Raw genomic sequence first — 26,169 nt, 5'->3', positions numbered from 1 at the left:
CAGTCTGTACATCACTCATACTTCCAGTGTTACTATACCACAGTCTGTACATCACTCATACTTCCAGTGTTACTATACCACAGTCTGTACATCACTCATACTTCCAGTGTTACTATACCACAGTCTGTACATCACTCATACTTCCAGTCTGTTACTATACTTCCAGTGTCTGTACACAGTCTGTACTCACTCACTTCCAGTGTTACTATACCACAGTCTGTACATCACTCATACTTCCAGTGTTACTATACCACAGTCTGTACATCACTCATACTTCCAGTGTTACTATACCACAGTCTGTACATCACTCATACTTCCAGTGTTACTATACCACAGTCTGTACCATCACTCATACTTCCAGTGTTACTATACCAGTCTGTACATCACTCATACTTCCAGTGTTACTATACCACAGTCTGTACATCACTCATACTTCCAGTGTTACTATACCACAGTCTGTACATCACTCATACTTCCAGTGTTACTATACCACAGTCTGTACATCACTCATACTTCCAGTGTTACTATACCACAGTCTGTACATCACTCATACTTCCAGTGTTACTATACCACAGTCTGTACATCACTCATACTTCCAGTGTTACTATACCACAGTCTGTACATCACTCATACTTCCAGTGTTACTATACCACAGTCTGTACATCACTCATACTTCCAGTGTTACTATACCGAAGTCTGTACATCACTCATACTTCCAGTGTTACTATACCACAGTCTGTACATCACTCATACTTCCAGTGTTACTATACCACAGTCTGTACATCACTCATACTTCCAGTGTTACTATACCACAGTCTGTACATCACTCATACTTCCAGTGTTACTATACCACAGTCTGTACATCACTCATACTTCCAGTGTTACTATACCACAGTCTGTACATCACTCATACTTCCAGTGTTACTATACCACAGTCTGTACATCACTCATACTTTCAGTGTTACTATACCGAAGTCTGTACGTGTTTCTGTATGCCCCTAACTCTAACATTCTGGATATGTATACTATAAGTTGTATGCTTCTCTCTGATGGGGGTCAAACTGTCTTACATCAGACCGTGTTACCTGAGTGAGAAGTTTACAACATATTTATCTTACCGCCATGATGAATGTACAAAATCTATCAATTTTTCCTTATCCTGACTCATGCTCTTTTGCTTGTCTTCTTCTTCTTGCGAACATAGTGGAACACTTGTATCTCCCTAATTGAAGCTCCCTTCAATGTAAAATCACTAATTAGTACTAACCACGAGTTGCCTCCCTTTGCCTTTGCGCGGGAAAGGCGGCGCCACCTTCTGGCCTCATGCTTCACTCTCTCCTTCTTCGCCCAGTGAGCAGGATGTGAGAGCGCCTGTGTCTCCCTACACACTATATCCTTTGGTTATTCTTAGTTAGTTACCTCTTATAGTTTACTATAGAGGTGTAGCTAGTATCCTTCATTAATATGTATTGATAATTATTCGTATTTCTACTGTTTATTCACGGGATTTCGTGATTGTTCAGCTAGTTTACGTTGATGAGAATCTGTACTATTTGTAGATTACATTTTTCTGCTGCTGACCCGCATTTAATATGCCCTAGCTGTACTACGCCTTGTGCGTTTTCTTCACGTTGCAGTTACTGTATTAATCTATCTAATTCTGCATTTAATAAATATCATCTTTGCGTCTTGAGGCGTGCAGCAGATAGAGTCACATAAACAAGGTTTAGCCATGGCGATACATGGGACCCTAGCCAGTCAGCTGCTGTCGGACTGACCCCCTCCCGTCTGGTGTTCCGCTAGAGTTTCCCTCGGAGGAGGCGTGGGATTCAGTCCGCCGTCTCCAAGAAGCGTCCTGCTTCCCCAGACATCCCGTCCCATCGCAAGAGCCAAAGTCTAAGAGGGCCTCGACATCTACTCAGCGCCAGACTCCGTACCCCCAGGGCAGCGTCTACCTCCAAGGGGAAATCTCACGAAGTCTTCAAGAACGTTCTCAGCGAGATTGTTCCCGCTGCTGAACTGGGCCTGTATGATGATCAGCCGATCATCATACCCGATCTATGCCACAAGAGACGACCCGATTATTGCGGCAACAGTTACGTCAGCACAGATCGCCATGCAGCCTGATGTGTCTACACTGATGTCGGACGATCTTCCTGAGGGCCCGTCGCTAACATCGCCAGAGGGGCACCGACTACATCTTCTGAACCGTCCCCAGGCGACCTGATGCGGCAAATCATGAAGATGATGGAGGACCGTTACAGACTGGAGAGACAACCAGCCCAGAGCCTGAGCCTTTTCGCGAAGGCTCCAACGTAAACGACATCACCAGAGGACCCCGTCCAGCGTGGCGGCCCGCGACTAAGCCACCTCCGCGAAGGAAGTCACAGACCACCTCGACGAAGGACCCAGATGTACAGCCTTCGAAGGGCTTCTAGATCATCACCTACCTGGACTCTGATGATCAACACTCACATAAAGGCTCGAGAAGGAAGATCACCTCATCCCTGGACTCTGACTTCGGACCCCCAGACTTCCGAAAGCCTTAGCAGAAGGTCAAGTCGTCGCTCCCCAGGACGGACGCGCAGATGAAGCTTAGCGAAGGTCTTCCGCGAAGGGCACCAGTAACAGGTTCTAAATCATCTTCGTCCAGAAGATCATCCAGGGATTCCACAAGGGCTTCGTGAAGCTATCAACATTCACCTCACAGATCTCCGCGAAAGTCAACCTTTAGACGCAGCTCGTCAGGCCGTTCACCAAGACGATCGCCTCGCCATTCTCCATGCCGATCACCTCGCCATTCACCTCGCCGATCTCCTCGTAGATCACCACGTCGATCTCCTCGCAGGTCACCACACAAGTCTTCACGGAAGTCAGGTCTCCTTTAACATCACCCTGTACAGCGGTAGAAGCATATAGCTCACCATCAGAAGAGCATCAACCTCTCATCAGCGATCCCGTTGTAGAAGATGATGGAGGCATCATTTTCTCAGGCGGCTGAGATCACGGCTATTGGATGGTTAACAACCTAGACCTATCTTCACCTTCCAAGAGTGGTAATTCGAGCATACTTACCTGATGAAGGAGGACGATGCAGGCGCCATCACCCTACCTCCGATCGACCGATTGCTTTCACCGGTGCCACAGAATCTGGACACAGCCTTCCATAAAGCCACTAAAGTCCAAAGCCCACACCTACCGCAGTTTCAGCTAAGAAGTTCTCAACCCATAATATGGACCCCTTCCTCAAGGCACAAGACATCGATGATAATTACAAAGTGATCAGCGATGTCAAGAATAAGAACTATAAAGATTGGCGATCGCAAGCTGGTTCAGATAGAAACCATGACAAAGCGAATGTTCTTTGGCCTTAATAGATCTAGAGCGATCAATGAGACTCTTATCACCAGATTTGAGACCACGACATCTGAGGATGATAGAATGATCTACTCGACCCTACTTATGCAGAAGAAGGACCAGCAGTTCTTAACGGATCATCTCACATCAGTCTCAGCAGCGTTAACTTTAGCTTGTCGTCAAGGCCTCCTCGCTTCCTGCAGCTGGGGTGAGCAGTTTACAGCTCCACTCTATACAGCCCCGTTGTCTTCACCATCCATCTTTGACGGAGGAATAGAAAAACTCTCCAAGGAAGTCACTAAGGATTCTAGAGAAGTCCTTATGATAAAGTCGATGGACACGCTAGCCAGCGTCATCAGGCAGACTTCACAAAGATATTCATGGAAATCTAAATTCACTGGATTACAGAGAGCGCGGGATAGGAAGATGGCCAGCTCAGGGGAAAGATTCTTTTAAATTAAGCCCATATGGCAACTACAGAAGAGGATCAGGAAGAGGCAGGGCACCCAGAGGTTCCCGCAACTATAAACGATGAAAGACAGGTTCGGAACGACTGGAGTCTTCCACCCCCAGCCGTTCCAGTACAACCGTCACAAGTGGGTGGACGCCTTCAACTGCACTGGGAGAACTGGGGAATGTTACAAGACCCATATGTCTCCAACATTCTTCAGCACGGATGTCGTATCCCACTACAGGCCATGCCTCGCTGACAGTCAACCCTCACAAGTTAGGCTTCCAGGCACAACAACTACCAAAGTTAAGAGAGGCTGTTACATCTCTCCTAACCAAGCAGGCCATAGAAGTACTAGATCAAGTAAACATCGAAGCCAGGCTTCTACTCCCCAGTTTTCCTAGTGCCCAAGAAAAACTCCAAGGAGAAATACAGACTCATTTACAACATGAGCACATTCAGCGGAGATTATCTCATAAACCACCAGCGTTTAGCATGATACATCTACCTCAATTCTGACACTTAATTAGTCCCATGGACTACATGGCCAGTATACATCTGCAAGATCGTGTATCTACACATCCCGATACATCCCGAATCCAGGAAATACCTACGGTTTACACTAGACGGCATTACCAATGGAAAGTACTCCCATTCGGAATATCATCGGCCCCCTGGTTATTCACAAGAGTAACGAAACCTATCGTCACCTACATACATCGTCTAGGGCTACGCAGTGCGTTTTACCTCGACGACGGGATACAAGTAGATCAAGATCCACAGCGTCTCAAACTACAGTTAAATTACATCATCAAGCTACTAACACAGCTAGGATGGTTAGTAAATTTACTCAAGTCGGACCTAGTACCCTCGCAAGATCTGCAATTTCTAGGCATTCGATTTATCACGACTCTCAACCGTATCGTCGTACCAGAAGACCGATGGCTCAAGATCCAACAGACCATTCCACTAGCCCTACTCTCTCCGCTACCACTACGACATTGGCAGAGTATGTTGGGTCTCCTCACGTCAGCCCAAGACATGACAGTCAGAGGCAGACTACAGTTACGTCCGTTACAGGTCTTCATCAATGCACATCTCAACGACCTACAACCATTCAGTCTACCGAAACACCTCAGACCTCATCTACTATGGTGGACCAGGAGGTCGTATGTCTGCGAAGGTATTTGTTTAACAGAGCGAGAATTCAAAACCCATCTCTATGTAGGCAGCGATTGCCGGCTCCAAGGTTGGGGAGCTCATCTCGCCAACCGGACGGCTTCAGGGTAATGGAATCAGCAAGAAAGCAAGCTCCATATAAACATGTTAGAGATGAAAGCGGTAATCAACGCCATACTTCATTGGAACACCATTCTGCAAAAGGCGCATCTGATGATTCATACCGACAACTCAACAGTGGCGTTTTATGTGAACAAACAAGGCTCAATGAGATCACTAAACCTATTGACTTTATGCTTTCAACTGTTCGATCTAATCGACGATCTCAACTTACATGTCAGAGCATGTCACATTCCCGGAGCCAAGAATGTACTAGCAGACGCACTCTCTCGGCCACATCTACCGTCACCGACAGAATGGATGCTCCATACAGAAATTTTTGCACAGATTATCAAGCAAATAGGAGCTCCGCTAGTAGATCTATTCGCCACTCGCTTCAACAATCAGCTAATGACATTCGTATCACCAGTCCCGGATCCACGAACGTGGGCAACGGACGCTCTAAGCATATCCTGGGAAGGCTTCAATGCATACGCGTTTCCGCCGCCAGCGATAACTATCATGGAATAATAATTCATCACGAAAATTCATTATTAATTATAACCACTACAAGCGCGATATATTAGGATTCAGATATTAGGAAAATATAAAATATAGAATATTAGTTTCATCATGTATCTGTAATAGCTTAGAAAGACTCCAGTCAAAAGTAGTAAAACTCATCTCACAGACATACTATTGAAAAAGGTATAAGTTACAATATCACAGATGTTCAAGATAAATCTTAGCCTAAGGTTTCAAGGACTCAAACCTTTCAGTAAGACAAAGTAATGTCTAGACGATTTAATGAACTGCTTTGATAAAGTAAACATGTCATCATCTCCATTAAAATATATTGTGCAAACACTTTAAATTAGGGTCATTAAGCCATCTATTGTAACACCATAACCACCCAAGCAACATGTCAGCACAATTAGTGCCAGTTAAATTAGGAAGCTTCCAGGACATGCGTCAACACAATTAGTGCCAGTTGAAATAGGATTAGTAGGATTAAGTACTCTCCCTGTCTGGTCATTTCATTTGTAGGACACACCCCATACCGCATATTCTGTATTTCATTGGTTAGTATAGGGAACACCCATTTTGTATCATTCAAGGAATCTTTTTTTCACCAACTTGTTTCAATTTTAGATAAATAGTCACCAACTCCATTTGTTCATCAGTAGGGTTTAGACTCCCAACACAGGTCATCTCTAACCCTCAGCCCAGAGGGTTGTACCGACTCTCTGTGGCCACCCCATGTTATTTTTTTGTTCTTGTTAATAAAACTGTAATTAGCTTCTTGTGACTTCGGACTCTTTGCTGAGCTAATTCCCCAAGCAGACCAACCGTCAGTTAGATAAAGGGGTTTCACGGAACCATCACTTGGACCCAAGACCCTTATCATAATAGTTGGCGGAGAATCAGCGATTTTGAACCTCGGAGCCCAGGAACTAACTACAACCAGTTACAAGAACATATGGAATAACAAGCGACTGCATCCACCTCTGATCTCAACACTGGATTAAGGACCACCAACTCTTAAAGTCACCAACCAAGGAAGAAAAAGTCTTCAAAAATTGTAAGTACTACTTTACATTGTTGATTTCTTGTCTTTCTTAATTATAGTCACGGTACATACTATAAGGTGTCATGGCCAATATGGAGTCTGGTATGGAAAGTAACTTTGCAAGTGAAATTCCAACTGTGTCCTTAGTCACGCCCCTTGCCAAAAGTGTAATTCAGGTAACATTTGGCACTGAAACAACAACTTGTTTAATAGATACAGGGGCATCCATTTGCTGCATTTCGTTTGCTTTTCTAAACAAAGCTTTCAACAACCCTGTATTTGGAAACTCACCTTTTCCACACATTCAAGGTGTTGGCGTGAATTGCACAAAGTGTTGGGTTCAGTTGTGTTAGATTTTGTCATTGAAGATCAGGAATTTTCACAACAATTCTATGTCCTGCCCTCATTACCACAGTCAGTCCTACTAGGTGAAAACTTCCTCAATGACAACGATGCAGTCTTAGATTATAGCTGCCATTCCCTCATAATAGGCAACAGCACCTCAGATAGGCAATACATCAATTTCATTGCCACTTCAGTTCAAGAAATTTGTGGATTAGCAAAAACAATAGATCAAATTTATATGCCCCCTCAGAGTGAAATTCATTTTAAGGTAAAACTGCCTGAGGCAAAGATGATTCCCTCATCCTCATTGAACCAATTGCCTCCCTCACTGCTCATTCTGAAGTAGCAGGTGGTAGGACCCTCTCAAAAGCACAGGAAAACTGCTACATTTAGGCTTATGAATCCTTCCCAAGAAGAAAAGGTTTTAGACAAGGGGTACAGTTGTAGGCAAATTTAGTTACATTGACAACCACTCTATCTTTGAAATTGACTGCAACCAACCTTTCATAATACAGTTAACAATGGCGTTAAGAAAACAGACAATGCCACTAGGGATTATGTCAAAATTGCTCAAGATTTAGGATTCGACTTGACCAAGACACAACTGACACCTGACCAACAACAAAGACTACTCAGCTTTTTAGGACAAAATAGAGACATGTTTTCAACAAGCCTTGCAGATTTAGGAAAAACTGGCATGCAGAGCATGTCATTGACACGCGGCAACCATCCCCTGTTAAGTGTAGGCCTTATCGTCAGTCTCCTCATCTCCAAAAGTCACTGAAGAACTTGTAGAAGATTTTCTCAAATATGATTTAATTGAGGAGTCCACTTCAATGTATTCAGCCCCATCATCTTAGTTAAGAAGCGTGGCGGCTCATATAGATTTGTTTGTGACTACAGAAAATTAAATTCTGTCACATTACCAATGTCATGGCCACTCCCTGTTTTTGGCGATGTTGTTGATCACATCGGCAATGGCCAAGCTACAATTTTCTCCACTTTAGATCTTGCCAATGGCTTCTTCCAAGTGCCATTACATGAAGACTCAAAGCATAAAACTGCTTTTGTCACCCATCAAGGCCTTTATCAATTCAAACGTTTGCCCCAGGGTTTGTCTAATTCTCCACTTTGTTTTCAGCAACTCATGAGCAAAGTGCTAAGAAAATTGCTTTTCAAAGTTGCGTTGATTTACATTGATGATTTGATAATCTACAGCAAAAACTTTGAAGAACATCTCCAACATTTGGAGCAAGTCTTCTACTATCTCAAACAGGCAAAATTAACACTGAAGCCATCAAAATGCAATTTTGCAACAGACAAGGTTTCATTTCTTGGTCATGTTTTATCCTCTTGGAGGTGTTCAAGTTGATGACAAAAAGGTCGAAGCAATTAAAACCTTCCCAATACCCAAATCACAAAAACAGGTTCGTTCATTTTTAGGCCTCACAAACTTTTACAGAAAATATGTGAAAGATTATGCTAAAATAGCACTGCCATTGAATGCATTGTTAAAAAAGCATTCAGAGGCAGAAACTGGTAAGAAACCAAAGTTCCAGTGGTCACTTGAGTGTGATCAGGCTTTCAACACACTCAAACATGCTATGTGTAACACACCTGTTCTGGCTTATCCAGACTTTGACAAAATTTTTTCTGCATAACTGATGCCAGCGATATGAGCATAGGGTTTGTCTTAAGTCAAAAGACAAGAAGAATAATGAACACCCTATAGCTTTTGGAGGCAGAGCTCTTCACGGCAGCGAGAAGAACTGGAGCATCACAGAAAAAAGAAGGTTTAGCTTTAGTTGAAGCCATTAGATCATTTAGTCCATACCTTGCAAATTCCCAATTCACTGTCTACACAGACCACATCGCATTAAAATGGCTCAAATCCATCAAAGGATGCCACAGGTAGGTTAGGGCGATGGTCATTAGAACTGTCTACCTATACTTTTGATATCGTTCATCGCTGGCGGCAAAGCCAGCGGGAATGCCGATCGCGGCTCTCACGCAGGGGAATATGAGCAAAATATTAACTGTCAGAATCAAACAGAAGAAGATGCTGAGAAAACCGTCTTTACAGTAACTTCACTTGGGAAAAGAAGCCATACCAACATTTCAACAAGCCCACAACTATCCTCACACGTCACCCAATCAACTCAGACTGAGGATGATTGCATACCAAGTGTTAATCACTTAGTTAGTGAAACACAGACAACTCATTTGTCTGTCACCTTTGAATATGAAGCGGACTACCAAACAGTACCAGCAAGCGTTGTTGCAGCATTACACGCTACAAGTGGCGATGTCACACAAGCCACAATGGTTCAGGTAAATATTAATGCACATCCCAACTTACGTCATTTACAAAGGATTTGTCCAGATTTCACACAGATTTTCGACTACAAAGAAGATGATGTCCTTCCAGAAAATGAAAAGGATCGCCAAAAGATTCTTATTGAAGCCACTACCTTTGAAATCGATGAAGGAATTTTATACAGATTTGTCCCACAGAGACAGAAGGGCCATGCGGACAAATTCATTAAACAGCTGGCAGTTCCAAGAACTCTCAGGAATCAGGTCCTGAGATCCTACCACGATTCCGAGTTTGGCGGTTGCCACCATGGAAAAGAAAGGATGCACAACACCATGAGACCAAAATACTACTGGCCCAAGATGTACACCGATATTGCGACATATGTCCAGACATGTGAGGTATGTCAACAGACCAAGAGGCACTACCACAGCAAAAAGGCACCTCTACGTCCACTACCTGTTGAAGAAGTCTTCACCCGATGGCATGTTGACATCCTTGGTCCTTTGCCAACAACACCAGATAAGTACAAGCACATTTTGGTCATCACTGATGCAGCATCTAGATGGTGTGAAGCCTTTCCCCTCAGAACCCAAGAAGCCACAGAGGTAGCAGATGTTCTAGTGAGAGAAATATTTTGCCGGTATGGTGCTCCAAGGACCTTAATTTCAGACAGAGGTCAGAACTTCATGTCCAAATTAATCAAGGCTATTTGTGAACTTTTGGCCATCAAATTCACTCATACTAGCCCATACCATCCCCAAACAAATAGCTGTGTAGAAAGGCTCAATTCCTACATCAATCAATCACTTAGAGCCTATTGTAACAAAACTCAAAATGATTGGCCCCGGTTTCTTCCAGGCATCATGATGGCCTATCGGATGGCTCCAAATTCATCAACCCAAAAGTCCCCTTTTGTTATGCTTTTTGGCCGAGAAATGAGAGCTCCACAAGATGTTTCGTTAATTCCAAAGGAAAATTTAGGCCACAACCACAAAAGCTATCTTTCAAATTTGCTTGAGGAGTTAGAAATTACAAGGACTATTGCAGCTGAAAACACCACTCGAGCAAAGGAGGTGTATTCTGAACAATACAATCGTAAGGCTAAAGAGCCAGATTTCTCCCCAGGCCAAAGAGTTTGGCTATATTGTCAAAAAGTAGAAAAAAGGCCTCTGCAACAAGTTAACAAAAAAGTGGTATGGCAGTTATTACATTGTTCATTTAGGTCCAAATTTCACCTACAAACTACGCCGAAGTTCTGACGACAAATTACACAAACCACTGGTCCATGCCAACCGTCTGAAGCCATATTTCGATCCAGCTGATAAGCCCACAGTATCCGCCAGAACCATACCTCAACAACAGAAACAATATGGATTCAGGCGTCGTAGATGACAACGAGGAACAAGTCAGCGACCCACAGCTTGACAGCAACAACGCCCAGTCAACAAGTTCAACCAAAGATCAATCACCTGTACAACAGAGAGTAAGAAAACCAATCCAAAAGCGAAAGCAGACAAACCAAATACTCCTCACGAAGAAGAAAGCCACTCCGGAAAACTCTGCTGGCCCCAGTGCAGCAGTTACTAAGCAGAAGCAGAGCACCCCAGGTCCAAGTAATCCAACCAATGCGCAAGGAGAAAGGAAATACAAACAAGGGAAAAGCGAGGAATAAACAACAAGCATCATCAGCCAAAATCAAGGCCACAATCAGAAGCAAGTCAAGTTCAACAACCAACCCAACAACCAACGTCAACAAATGATGCCAAGGTTTTCAATCCTGATGACATTCACTCAATTCTTGCTTCCAAGAGAGCAAATAACAAAATCTACTACAGAGTGAAATGGGCGGATCCAGAAAGAGGAAACACATGGGAATATGGCAGCAGCATTCCAGACTCAATTCGGAGAATTTCCGTCAAGAGAAAACATGTCAGGAAAAGCGGCCAAAGCGGCCACTGAAGAATCACAAATTTTTCAACCAAAGAGAATCAACACAAAGCGATAAATCAGTCAATGTACTGTCAAAAGTTTCAGACAGCAATCAATCATTACAGACCAAGTATTGGGCGTTGAACCATACCCAATGGAACCTATACACCTCACGAGAAATCAATCCAAATATAAAGAGAGTTGTGGGCATTGAAATAGTTCAAGGAGATTGCTATGTCAAAGTCTCATATAACTATGACAAAGTGATCATAGATATCATACAGCGTATTTTGAAGCTGTTCCTCTCCACCTCATACAGGATTACATCAATGAGAGCTGGGTGGATCTCTGTAAATGGTTTGATACTGACACCCCAGAGGATTATGATACTCCTGGTGAATTACCCATCTATAAATCCAAAGCGCTCTTTTGTACAAGAAGAAGGCATCGGCATTGTTGGCTCCTTTGAATACCGTGCAGTGCACACTGATTACAGATGCCATATACCTTACCAATATTCATTTCCGACCCACACCTGTGGTCGCCAGATAATCATATTCCTGCAAAGGTACAGTACCTCGTTAATAAATGGATCTGTTAGCTCTGGGTAGCGTATATTTGTCCTGTCATTTCACTTAGTGTTACCTGATATCACTAGTTGTGAGCAAATGACATCAGCCTGATCATCTGAGTTATTTGCATCACAACAGATTTTGAGCATTGATCTGATCAACCAATCTCAAATGCAAAGTGAACTCATACGAACTTAGCCAACCACGAAGCAAGCGAAATACTCTGCACGAAGCAGAACGAACTTAGCCAACACGAAGCTTGAAGCGAAATACTCTGCACGAAGCAGAACAAACTTAGCCAACACGAAACGAAAGCGAAATACTCTGCGAAGCCAGAACAAACTTAGCCAACACAAAGCGAAGCGAAATACTCTGCGAAGCAGAACAAACTTAGCCAACACGAAACGAAAGCGAAATACTCTGCACCGAAGCAGAACAAACTTAGCCAACACGAAACGAAAGCGAAATACTCTGCACCGAAGCAGAATGAACTTAGCCAACCGCGAAGCGGCGAAATACTCTGCACGAAAATGCAGAACAAACTTAGCGAACACAAAACAAACGAACCAAAATTTGAGTGAAGTAAACTCAAAATAAACCAAAGCTAAAATAAAATAAAATTAAACAAAATCCTAAACAATTGAGATGTTTAAAAGTTGAAACTAACAAAATCAGCCAAATTAACAAGGTACCTAACAAATGGTTCAAAACAAAATATGTATATGTATGAGCTCAATGAACCTATGCACTTGTTATATGTACTAGCACATCTATATATAATTGCTCATACACAATATTATATATCAATATATAATATACCCACGTACATTGTGTAGTCCAGCATAAAGAGTATCATTTCATTCCAGGTCCGCGACTGTCATTTTGTTTTCTTCTATGCATTAACAACTCAAATTTATTTGCAGGGAAATGTATCTCCATATATTTACTTCATGTACATTTCATTTATATGTACTCCGTACACTTGAAACCATCAGAATAAGTTTTCATATATTTTGACGGCAAGCTAACTCTCATTTGTTTTGTATTTTCATGAAAATCATCTATCTGCATGGGATAATTGACAAATCAACTCCAAACTCGGGATGTGGAACCATCACAAGGCGTTCTTGCACCTCCATCACTTCAAGATGAACCAGTACAGTGCCAAAACCAGCCAGATTCCACATCCAGACACCCTGATGACAACAGAAACAACCTCTGCCCAAATACAAAGAGAGAATATTATATATATAATTATTATTTACTGTACTACCAGTTTCAGATGATTGTCCATCAACTAAGTTTGTACCATTGTCCATCTAAGAATCATTTTTTTTATTTTGTCCAAGTTTGGGGACCAAACTTTTTCAGACAGCGGGGAAGTTATCATGGAATAATAATTCATACGAAAATTCATTATTAATTATAACCACTACAAGCGATATATTAGGATTCAGATATTAGGAAAATATAAAATATAGAATATTAGTTTCATCATGTATCTGTAATAGCTTAGAGAAAGACTCCAGTCAAAAGTAGTAAAACTCATCTCACAGACATACTATTGAAAAAGGTATAAGTTACAATATCACAGATGTTCAAGATAAATCTTAGCCTAAGGTTTCAAGGACTCAAACCTTTCAGTAAGACAAAGTAATGTCTAGACGATTTAATGAACTGCTTTGATAAAGTAAACATGTCATCATCTCCATTAAAATATATTGTGCAAACACTTTAAATTAGGGTCATTAAGCCATCTATTGTAACACCATAACCACCCAAGCAACATGTCAGCACAATTAGTGCCAGTTAAATTAGGAAGCTTCCAGGACATGCGTCAACACAATTAGTGCCAGTTGAAATAGGATTAGTAGGATTAAGTACTCTCCCTGTCTGGTCATTTCATTTGTAGGACACACCCCATACCGCATATTCTGTATTTCATTGGTTAGTATAGGGAACACCCATTTTGTATCATTCAAGGAATCTTTTTATTGTTTCAATTTTAGATAAATAGTCACCAACTCCATTTGTTCATCAGTAGGGTTTAGACTCCCAACACAGGTCAGCTCTAACCCTCAGCCCAGAGGGTTGTACCGACTCTCTGTGGCCACCCCATGTTATTTTTGTTCTTGTTAATAAAACTGTAATTAGCTTCTTGTGACTTCGGACTCTTTGCTGAGCTAATTCCCCCAAGCAGACCAGCACGTCAGTTAGATAAGGGGTTTCACCGGAACCATCACTTGGACCCAAGACCCTTATCATAATATATGAGAGGATACGGTTTGATGACAATCAAAATACAGTGCACTTGGGACTACGATGGGATTTCATCGCCAAAAATCAATTGCCAGGTTAACCAGACAGATTATTCCATGTTCCTGCACTCTCCTCGATTCTCAGATCTCAAGATACGCTGGACCTATCTCTGTGCCCAGTCAGAGCTCTCAAAATCTATCTACGACGTTCCAAAACGAGGCGACGACATCTCAAACGATTATTCATCCCTCTATCGGCAACGACTCAGACCGAAGTCTCTCGTACCACCATGTCTATATGGATCAGAACTGTCATACTTCACGCCTACAAGGCTGCAGGACTCGACCCTCCAAGAACATCTAATCCACATGAGATCAGAGCATTGGCTTCCACACTCGCTCTACATGGTAACTGCTCATTAAATACCATCATGGAGGGCTGCTTTTGGAAATCCGACATGGTGTTTGCTAATCACTATCTGAGAGATATCACCACCGAGGACGTCTCAGGTATTCACCATTTCGGTCCCATGGTCCTCGCACAGCAGTTGACAGTCCCTCGTAGACGATAAGACATATTCTTACGAGATTATTATGTATATTTCATACCAGTATTATCTAGCTTATAACTCTATGAAGTTTTAGGGCTATTTATATACTTAGCTTAAGTCTACTTAGCCTTAAGCCCAGTACTGATGGTTATGTACAGTTGGGTAGCTTCTCCATGTTGGAGTCGCTTTTTATACCTTTATTGCTATTATCATAGTATATTATTATTGTAATACCCCATCTATGGCAGCGGATAAACTTATGGTTTATAGTAGCAGGAATTATCCTAATTCAGTGCCATTATGAAGTTCCCGTAAAGGGGGTTATTACATATATATATATAAATCACTAATTAATTTTATAAAATCCAAAGTATTCTGGTCTTCCCACCTCCGTTTCCGTAGGATTCTACAAGCAAAAGAGCATGAGTCAGGATAAGGAAAAATATGTAATTTTCTGAGTAAAATTGATATTTTATACTTATCCTGAGTCATGAGGTAAGCCCTCCCATCCTCCCCACATAACACTTTGGATTAACCTGTAAATTCAAGTGTTGGGCTCGCTATATCAGGAGAGAGTGAAGCATGAGGCCAGAAGGTGGCGCCGCCTTTCACGCGCAAAGGCAAAGGGAGGCAACTCGTGGTGAGTACTAATTAGTGATTTTACATTGAAGGGAGCTTCAATTAGGGAGATACAAGTGTTCCACTATGTTCGCAAGAAGAAGAAGACAAGCAAAAGAGCATGAGTCAGGATAAGTATAAAATATCAATTTTACTCAGAAAATTACATTTTTGTTTTATTTTGAAGATTGATAAGCTCGCTCCTGACTATATTACATGTAAACAAAATGACATCTGCCTCTCGACTGGATTTTTAAAATCAGTGAAACATATTTTGACAGGCTTAAAACTGATATAGAAATGGTTAATTATGTTTAAGTTGAGTGTGCAAATGCTGCAAAATAGTTTAGATAAAGCATTGAAAGTTGGTAAAATAAATGCAGTGTCTATTCTAGGACGCGCGATTGCGCGATTCACGCTGATGATTATCAAATCGCCCCTCATAAAAAACAGCACAGCGCGAATTGTCGCGCATAGTAATTTTATCCCTACCTACCTTTCAAAAACCATACGTAAAAAGCTTTATATTGACAGAGAATGATTTTTAAATCAGAGTCAGCCACAGAGTCGATAGCAACAGGAATACACGACAGAGTAACCTCCCTTGGTAAAATCCACTACCGGCACTGAGGAAACGAAATCCCATTCACTTCAGTATGAAAATAGATAAAACTTTTCAATAAAATTATGATTTGATTAATTAATTGTTTGAAAACCATAGACTAAAAACTCTAAACACATTGCTTATTGTATATCGCTTTCAAGACACAGTTTCCTCGATCTTTTTAAGAAAATCCGTTCGTTTTAGTTTCATTTTCGAAATCAAATAATATTATCACTTGAAGTAATGCAGACGACGAATGTAGACGAATTTTTGTATTTACAACGGTTTGTGGTAATTTGGCGTGAATAATGTCGTGCAAAAGAATGAAAATAACTGATTTCTTTGCACAAAGTACCATTGAGAAAGTGACAACCACGTCTTCCCAGACCGATACGTCTCTTACAGTGACGTGTGAATCGAAAGGCGAGCAAAACCCTGAGACCGACCCCGGTCCTTCCGACTCTAAAAAGATGAAACCAAGTGTTTTTCAGAAAAAAATGGTTGAAAGAATGGCCATGGCTCTCTCAAAACGAGCTTGGTGCGATGTTATGTGACTATTGTAACACAAATAAAATGAGCAATAGTTTTACTGGTGATGGCTGCAATAACTTTCGTACATCCACACTATCTAGACATGCACAAACCAGTGACCACCAGCTTTCCCTAATAGCACAGACATTTCAGTGACAGGAAAGCTCATTGTTTATGTCAAATTTGTTGACAAAGACTTTAATGTGAGATCACACTTTCTGGGAAATTTTGACTTAGGTGAAAAGGGAGCAGATGCTATAACCCAGAAACTCCTTGCAATTTTCAATGATATTGGTGTTGATGTGAAACAGATTTTGTGTTTTGCATCTGATGGTGCCAGTGTTATGACTGGATCTATAAATGGTGTAGCAGCACAGCTTAGAAGATCATCCCCATTTCTTATCAACATCCATTGCGTTGCACATAGACTTGCATTATGTACAAGCCAGTCTGCTGCCAAGATTGACGTTATGCAACAGTACAAATCTACTCTCACAAGCCTGTACTATTATTTCAAGGGGTCATCAGTTAGAAGCAGCAGACTAGCTAGGCTACAGGAACTGCTCAATCAGCCTCATATCAAAGTAAGAGAAATGCATGATATAAGATGGTTCAGCTTCTACAATGTGTTGGAAGCTATCTACAAATCCTGGAACAGCCTGGTTGTATATTTTCAATCAACGGAACTATCAAGGGATCCAAAAGCTACAGGTCTTTTGAAGTCAATCACTAACTTCAAGTTTGCTGCGCTGACCTGGAGTCTTATGGATGTAATACCAGTGATAACTGAGCTTAATTTGGTGATGCAAAAAGACAGTTTGGATGTTGCATCACTGAAGCCAGTGGTTGCCAGTACAATTGATAAACTTCAGTACCTGAAAGAAAATGATGGACATTACAGACAAGAGTTCCAGTCTCTGTTGACAGATGATAATCACCTCTATGGGCACGAACTGAAATACAAGAAACAGCAGGAGGCAGTTGTGAAGTCAACCATGACAACCTTTATTAAGACACTCATCGGAAATCTTAACACAAGATTCCCCCCTGAAAGTGTTACAGTGATTTCATCTTTTGATGTGTTGGCATTCAGGGACATGTCATTTGTTGCTGAAACAAATCTTCAAAGTCATGGTAAGGAGAAACTAGATGTGTTGATCTCTCAACATGGCAGCCCTAAGGGTGATGTGCCCGCCCTCATCGATGCAGAGTCAGCTAAACAAGAATTTGACCTGTTAAAACGCCTCCTGATTCAGCAGAAGTATCCAAGAGACAAATTCCATGAATTATGGAGAATCATTGATGGCTATCACAAGGACCTTTTCCCAAACCTTCTGAAGCTTGCCTGTATTGGATTAACTTTGCCAGTCCAGACAGCAATTTGTGAACGTGGTTTCTCAAGTCAAAATATTATAAAAACATCACATAGAAACAGACTGAGTGAGAAGGCACTCAAAGAGTTGATGATAATAAGTATTGAGGGCCCACCTGTTTCAACCTTTGATGCCAGCAAGGCCCTTGAGGAATTCAAAACCAAAAAGCAAAGGAGGATCTTTCAAAGATTTTCTTTCAATATGTAACAATCTGAATCAGAAGTTATGAAGTTGACTTTGAGTGGACAGGATGTGGACAAATTATTTGTAAGCATTGAATAGAGTTTTAAAGATGTGAATTTCAAGGAATCTAGTTCAATTTTGGGAAATTCATTTCAGTCATTACAGAAAAAGATAGAACTCACCTAAAAAACAAACTTCATATTGTTTGTTATTCTTTATTCACATGAGGTTACAGGTACATTATTTAGAGGGACAGCAATACTGGTATCCCCCCCTACTGTTTCCAAATCCCCCCTCTTTTTTACATGATGGGGGGACAAATCCCCCCTAGATTTTTAGTTCTAGAATAGACACTGTAAATGTGCACACAGTGAACTCAAAACAGCTAATCGAACGTTTTTTTAACTCTGGGCTCTGCATGCGTCATATTATGATGTCATATGATTGTTAGTGATACAGCTTCTCGGCAGAGAGTTTGGTGGTTTCCGTGGCAGCAGGTAATATTTTTTCCAGTTGTCACCCTTTTGGGAGGGGTCACATGGAAACATGCTAAAGCATCATTGACCAATGAAATTAAAGTATTTTACATGAAGGTATGACATAAGTCAATTTTCACTCATACCTTCCTGAGAGATATGTCACAGTCTGTACCTCACTCTTCCATGATATATCATTTCAATTCATGGTGATCAAATATGATTTACACATTTGTTTCCAGTCCACCCGATATGGAGCTGCCTAAGATGGTGAATGAAATTCCCCTCCCTGATCTTCCAAAACAGGAGCCCAAGTCGCGGTTCAAGGAGAAGAAGGTGACCTCTCTAGGAGGTGGATCAGGGTCAGTGACCTTCAAGAAGAGAAAGTTGGCGTCTGGCGCACGGAATGTCAGACAGAGAGACAGTGATAATTAAATGGTTGCTGTGTGACAAACAGTATGACTGAATGGTTTCCATGGGACCTGTTCTCAGCGATAACTAATGACTCAACAAAATTCACAATGGAGGAATGCTCATATTATTTTTATTTATGTTTTAGAAGCAAACAGTGTGAAAAGTAATGTGCAATGGCTATCTTCTACATCACACAATAGTTTACAGATACTAGTGTATGAATTATAGAAGTCATTGTCACTGTGTGTTTTTGTTAAGCAGACGCTGAACACAGAAACTATCAAAATCACACCAAGAATATACCCACCTTGTTGTACATTGTTACATTGGTTTAAAAATATTTTAAAAATCATTTCAGATATGTCACAGATATGTATATGTGTATGTCTTAGTATCTGAGTGGGTACTTCATGTCTCAATGACCCGTGAACATCCGGGTTAGAATTGATCTTCAGTAAGCCATGCTTGTCGTAAGAGGCGACTAACAGGATCGGGTGGTCAGGCTCGCTCAATTGGTTGACAGAATGTGATCGTATCCCAATTCTGTGATAGCATCTAACATTTTGTACCACACCGACCGCCATCCATGACACATGGCTAGTTTGTGGGGCTCCTGAAGTTGGCGCAGCCCGTAGAGCATGCCAAGTGTATACTTCCCATGGAGAATGCTTGGATGGTGCTGTCTCTGGTGTGAGTTGAGGTTTTACTGCTGATGTGACAGGGAGCTGTTGAGGCAAGCCCCTCGTCACAGTGGAGAGAAAGAATCAAAAACATGCTTTTATGATGGGTTGTTCGAGTGAACAAAATTGATAAACAAGTGTGATTTTACTGTAGTACAGTTGGGAGCAGATGATCAAGCAAAATACATGTATATGTGTTTTACGTACGGACAGACAGATATGGAGGTACCATTAAAGCTGTCCAAGATTTGTTTCCTGTCTCACCCTGCATCACAAGACTGTAACCTGCAGTGACGTCAGTAAGAAACTTTCCCAAGCTCTATATGTTATTCAAATACAACTATGAAATCCAGATTTCAGGTGTATCTTGACCAGTTTCAAAGAGCTTTGTTAACCTGATCACACTGGAACCGACAGCTGGAGAATGAAGAATTTGCTCTAAGGTAATACAAGACAAATCTTATGGATAACAACTTCTTGGTTTATTTTTCACAATGTTTCTGGGCTAGTTCTTGCCCCTTCTTCAGGTGGATAATGGTGATAGTGAACAGTACAGTATATATATAGATGTACAGGAAGCCAGATATGGAAATTGAGTAATTGAGTATATACAAGGTATAATTAAGTATGTACAAACAATGCAGTGAGATCAAAGAGCAGAATACAATGATACGGTATGTTTTTACTGTAAGGGGCAAGGGTGTGTTTACATAGCAGAGTGGTTAAAGCAGATAGAGTTTGAGAGTCTATGATTTCTGGGTGATGGACCAGGTGCTGGGGAGGTAAACCCCCTGATCTCTGTTGATCTCAGGCACTAATCTTCTTATGTTGACTGACTCTACATAAGACTTAAAGAACATAAAACTTCAGTTGGAAAATCTGATCTCAAATCTGCCCTCTCAGAACACATCGTTAACAATCCCAACCACTCTATCAATATTGGCAACACACCGAAGTCCTGGCTTCCAACATCAGCAATTGGCGCCAATGAAAACTGTGTGAGTCAGTCAACATAAGAAGATTAGTGCCTGAGATCAACAGAGATCAGGGGGTTTACCTCCCCAGCACCTGGTCCATCACCCAGAAATCATAGACTCTCAAACTCTATCTGCTTTAACCACTCTGCTATGTAAACACACCCTTGCCCCTTACAGTAAAAACATACCGTATCATTGTATTCTGCTCTTTGATCTCACTGCATTGTTTGTACATACTTAATTATACCTTGTATATACTCAATTACTCAATTTCCATATCTGGCTTCCTGTACATCTATATATATACTGTACTGTTCACTATCACCATTATTCACCTGAAGAAGGGGCAAGAACTAGCCCAGAAACGTTTTGAAAAATAAACCAAGAAGTTGTTATCCATAAGATTTGTCTTGTATTACTACACCAACTTCTAAATGCCTTTGAAGAATTGCTCTAAGGAGCTTTCTTGGCTGGAGATTGGGGCAAAAGGTCACAATAGATCGCTAATATATCCCAGCCCACCAGTTTCTAAATGTACCCACAGTCGCATATCCCACCCCATACCCACTACCCCTTATCCCACCCCATATCCCACCCCATATCCCACCCCATACCCACTACCCCTTATCCCACCCCATACCCACTACCCCTTATCCCACCCCATACCCACTACCCCTTATCCCACCCCATATCCCACCCCATACCCACTACCCCTTATCCCACCCCATACCCACCCCATACCCACTACCCCTTATCCCACCCCCATACCCACCCCATACCCACTACCCCTTATCCCACCCCATACCCACTACCCCACCCCATATACCCACTACCCCTTATCCCACCCCATACCCACCCCATACCCACTACCCCTTATCCCACCCCATATCCCACCCTAAACCCACTACCCCTTATCCCACCCCATATCCCACCCCATACCCACTACCCCTTATCCCACCCCATACCCACCCCATACCCACTACCCCCTTATCCCACCCCATACCCACTACCCCTTATCCCACCCCATACCCACAACCCCTTATCCCACCCCATATCCCACCCCATACCCACTACCCCTTATCCCATCCCATATCCCACTACCCCATACCCACAACCCTATATTCCACCACACCAGTTTCCAAATGTTCCCAAAATAACATATCCCACCCTAAACCCACTACCCCTTATCCCATCCCAGTACCCATAATCACATATCGCAGATGATGATTATGCAAGAAGGCCAATTCTCACATGACCTGGGCCATGGCTGACTTGTCCAAATCATCTCCGATCTGATGTTGTTTTTGCATAGAAAGTCACACAGAGCTGAGAGCGATGATATTTTATTTCAGTTGATCAGTTGTCTGATGATGAACTATGGATGCTGATGGTGGTACATGTCATTTATGAATAAATATGAACATGAACTAAAACAAGTGAGACATCATGTAATGCTCATATCATGACTAATTAAAGGTGTATCAAATATCAGATATGATGTGGAAAGAAACGATCATTTGAATTCCCTAATCATGCACAGAGAGCTGATTGATGAGGGCTGAATGTGGATCTTCATACCGTGCTTCATGTACAAACTGAGGTGCAGGCAAAATATATGGTATCTAGTCTTGGTTTCAGTATTGTTGAAGTACAGACATGGTGGTCAACCCAAATCCTGACAGCATCCTGCATGACCTGTAGAACACAGTAATGCACGGTGAGCACCCAGCCTACAAACTGGGACGGAATTCCTCTGTCATCTTTCTGGAAGAGTGGTAGCTCATGCAAGTTCCAGGTCAACAAAGGAAGTGCTTAGTAATATTAACAAAGTTCATGTGGAACAACACTGGTCTCTGGAAGAATGCACATAGCGTGGTCATGCCCACCTAGTATCATGATTCCAGACAGTTACATCCACCTTTACAGAAGCTGCTGATCCCCCACACCGTAAAAAAGTACACAGAGCTACACAAATCCTAGTCGATAGCTATGGTACAGTCAGGCTACAGTAGCCACTCCCAAGCAGTGTATGAATAATTTTGAAAAGTCACTGGCCAGGAGGGCTAGTTAAATGTTGCTAGCCCACATCATACTTCACCTGCCCAGCAAAATATCAATATCAAAATGGAAATCGGCCAGAATTGGTGTGATGTTTGGTAATTGACAACAGCGAAGCTGATTGGATACTAGTAGAGCCTTGGCCAATCAAGTGAAACGTTACATTTGTATTGTTATGGCTCCTAACCTCTTTTGCGCAACGCTATTAACATCTTTTATATAGCGATCTTCGTGTGACAAGAGAATAAATATCACGAAACTTTTGCGGACGGACTTTTAACACCTTAATACTTGGCTTCATCATGTTCATGTGCATTAAATAAACAACAAATTATCTGAGATTTTCAGCTAGCCAGTCTGGATAACTTTAACGATATATTACTGGCCCGATTCACAATCAGCCAGCATTTTGGCTAGCGGGCCAGTAGCTATTTCGAATGCCGTTCCCAGGTCCTAGTGGATAGCTGTGGTACAGTCCCAGCTAGAGTAGCCGCTCCCGATTCCAAGTGGATAGTTGTGGTACAGGCCACTCACCCCAGGCATCTTGGAATAGACTGGCAAGCTCTGCCGTCAAAGTTCAGCAGTAAATTTAGCATCCAATCTAAACCAGAACATCTGTGTACATCTATGTGTTCCAGCCAATCCACACATGACAGACGATCATGTACACTGTTGCTACGGCAACAGTAACGAGCATCATTGGAAATCCAACTCTGCAACAGAATATTTTATCAATCATGTTTTGTGTACACAATCATGTTGAATGCCATCCTGGAAAAAAGCCTTTAGGTACATTCACTAAGCCTGTTGTAGACTCAGATATTGAGGTTGGACATAGGTTATGTCACAGCATGCCAACCACAGGAGCGGAGCCATGAAGATCTTACACATTTTCTGCTGTGTTGTGAGCAAAATCTGAAATATGGCGCTGACAGTCCACGGATCATTACCAAATCTAGCTTTCAGATCGTATATCTGACAGAAATAAGGGACGCAATTCGACACCCTGAAAACATTACCTCAAGAATAACGGATAATTGCTTGGAACGTTTACCAGCAGATTACACTTCTGTCACCGCATTTACTTAGTGATGATATCATGAAGTACTTACTTGAAAAACTCTCTGAAGGAAATGCCGTACCCGTGCTGCTCTGCTATGCCGGCACATACCACGTTGGCAGAAGCTCCGATAAGAGTCCCGTTGCCTTGGAAATATAAACCGTATCAAATGATTGAATTATTAGCGACCTGTCAGCTCAGTTATAGTATGGTGTGAGCTGACATTTTGGTGTATTCAGTATTCCTTCTGTGTGTTTTAACACTGCATTCTTTGCTGTGACATGGCGGCCTACTAATATTCCAGTCTAGGGGAACTGGACAATCTGTACTCAAGGAAAGTTTAACCGAGATTTTTTGGGCAGTCTCATATCAAAGTATTGGACAACCCGTACCCCCTCGTACCTAAACAACTGGATGATACCTGACCAAGAAATGCGAATCTGTACCCAATACAAAAAATATAATTTGAAGTGAAAGTTTGTGAATCCACTGAGAGCAACGACCCACACCGTCCCGAGGCTGCTGGGGGTCAGGTCCAAGTCTTGGTATCCCGGATGGTGAACTCCTGACATGTTTCGGTAAGTATGTCCTTACGCCAGAACACACCAGCCATTTTACCACACATATCAAGAACCAGGGTAAGCTCGAGCGTACGTAGGTCACCCAGGTATGTGACCAAGGATGCAAAACGTTCCCGAACTTCACCCATGTATCAGGCCAAGGGTGCAAAACGTTCCCGGACTCCACCCATGTATCTCACTAAGGAGCCAAGACATTCCCGAACTTCACCCATGTGTCAGGCCAAGGGTGCAAAACGTTCCCGGACTCCACCCATGTATCTAACTAAGGGTGCAAAACGTTCCCTGACTCCACCCATGTATCAGGCCAAGGGTGCAAAACGTTCCCGGACTCCACCCATGTATCTAACTAAGGGTGCAAAACGTTCCCGGACTCCACCCATGTATCTAACTAAGGGTGCAAAACGTTCCCGAACTTCACCCATGTATCTGATTAAGGAGCCAAGATGTTACCTAACTCCACCCATGTATCTGACTAAGGAGCCAAAATGTTACCTAACTCCAAACATGTATCAGACCAAGGGTGCAAAACGTTCCCGAACTTCACCCATGTATCTGATTAAGGAGCCAAGATGTTACCTAACTCCACCCATGTATCTGACTAAGGGAAAAACGTTACCTAACTCCAAACCCATGTATCTGATTAAGGAGCCAAGATGTTACCTAACTCCACCCATGTATCTGACTAAGGAGCCAAAATGTTACCTAACTCCAAACATGTATCAGACCAAGGGTGCAAAACGTTCCCGAACTCACCCATGTATCTGACTAAGGGGCCAAGATGTTACCGAACTCCACCCATGTATCTGACCAAGGGTGCAAAACGTTCCCGAACTTCACCCATGTATTCGACAAAGGGGCCAAGATGTTACCTAACTCCAACCATGTATCTGACCAAGGGTGCAACTTGAACGTTCCCGAACTTCACCCATGTATCTGACTAAGGGGCCAAGATGTTACCTAACTCCACCCATGTATCTGACCAAGGGTGCAAAACGTTCCCGACCTTCACCCATGTATTTGACAAAGGGGCCAAGCTGTTACCTAACTCCGTCCATGTAACAGACCAAGGGTGCAAAACGTTCCCGACCTTCACCCATGTATCTGACTAAAGAGCCAAGACGTTCCCGAACTCCACCCATGTATCTGACTAAGGGGCCAATTTGTCACCCACGTATTTGACCAAGGGTGCAAAACGTTCCCGAACTCCACCAACGTGCATTTGACCAAGGGGCCAACATGTTACCTGACTCCACCCATGTATTTGACCAAGAGTGCAAATGAGTTAAATGAGTTTTAACAATGGCACTGTTCGGGGATCATGTATGTTTGAATAGTGACGTTTGAGTAGTTCTCCTCGTGCCAACAAACCCTTCCTCTCACCTCCCAGACATGCGCCGAACGCCAAAGCCAGCATCAGGGGAACTAACTGCAGATTGAGTTCTTTGTCCTCACTCAGCTGCTGCAACACCGGTACCTAGCAACAGCATGACGTCATTACTACAACGGGCCAATCAACAAGGCAGATTATGGCAGAGACGTTCTACAAATGTCTTATGTCAGTTTGATTCCACATGTCTTATGTTTCTTTGTTTACAAATGTTACCCGTTGTGAAGATTGTTCAGCATTATAACTTGCTGACAGCGGTGTACTGATTGCCGTCATACGGCCGCTAAACTGCTTGGGACCTATACTATCCAAGAATATCTTATCCTTAAAGTAGTCTTCAGTTCCTAGTTATCATCTAGTTGTCAACGTCGCAACTGACCATGGCGGTGGTGTAGGGAATGTTGTCGATGAAGCTGGAGGCCAATGCAGACACCCAGATGATAATGACAAGAGCCGCCAACAGCCTGGACTCTCGTCTACGGATTTGATGACGTCACTCATGGCCGTCCCGATCGTATGTATGAGGTCCAGTTCTGCTAATGCCTGTGTGACCAATACAGACACATGTAAACACAGGCGGTGACAGAAGTTGGCGGGGA

General features: G+C 42.4%; 2 protein-coding genes across 2 annotated transcripts in view; one reads left to right on the top strand and one right to left on the bottom strand.

Annotated features, from left to right (window-relative positions):
* The window catches only part of LOC124263654 (WW domain-binding protein 4-like), a 31,482-nt gene extending 12,073 nt beyond the window's left edge, over positions 1-19,409 (top strand). Inside the window, exon 9 of the mRNA XM_046698308.1 lies at positions 18,656-19,409. Coding sequence (XP_046554264.1) covers positions 18,656-18,848 — 193 coding nt within the window. The 3' untranslated portion in view covers positions 18,849-19,409. The remainder of the gene's footprint in view (positions 1-18,655) is intronic.
* A 2,402-nt stretch (positions 19,410-21,811) lies between these two features.
* Positions 21,812-26,169, bottom strand: part of LOC124263649 (P protein-like) — a 55,933-nt gene continuing 51,575 nt past the window's right edge. Inside the window, 5 exon segments of the mRNA XM_046698302.1 lie at positions 21,812-23,255; positions 23,655-23,748; positions 25,564-25,657; positions 25,950-26,041; positions 26,044-26,113. Coding sequence (XP_046554258.1) covers positions 23,168-23,255; positions 23,655-23,748; positions 25,564-25,657; positions 25,950-26,041; positions 26,044-26,113 — 438 coding nt within the window. The 3' untranslated portion in view covers positions 21,812-23,167.

Source organism: Haliotis rubra, unplaced genomic scaffold (genome assembly GCF_003918875.1).
Source record: "Haliotis rubra isolate DU_JTF1 unplaced genomic scaffold, ASM391887v1 Scf892, whole genome shotgun sequence".
NCBI lineage: Eukaryota > Metazoa > Mollusca > Gastropoda > Lepetellida > Haliotidae > Haliotis > Haliotis rubra.
The sequence above is the reverse complement of the archived record's forward strand: the minus strand, read 5'-3'. Positions and strand labels throughout refer to the sequence as shown.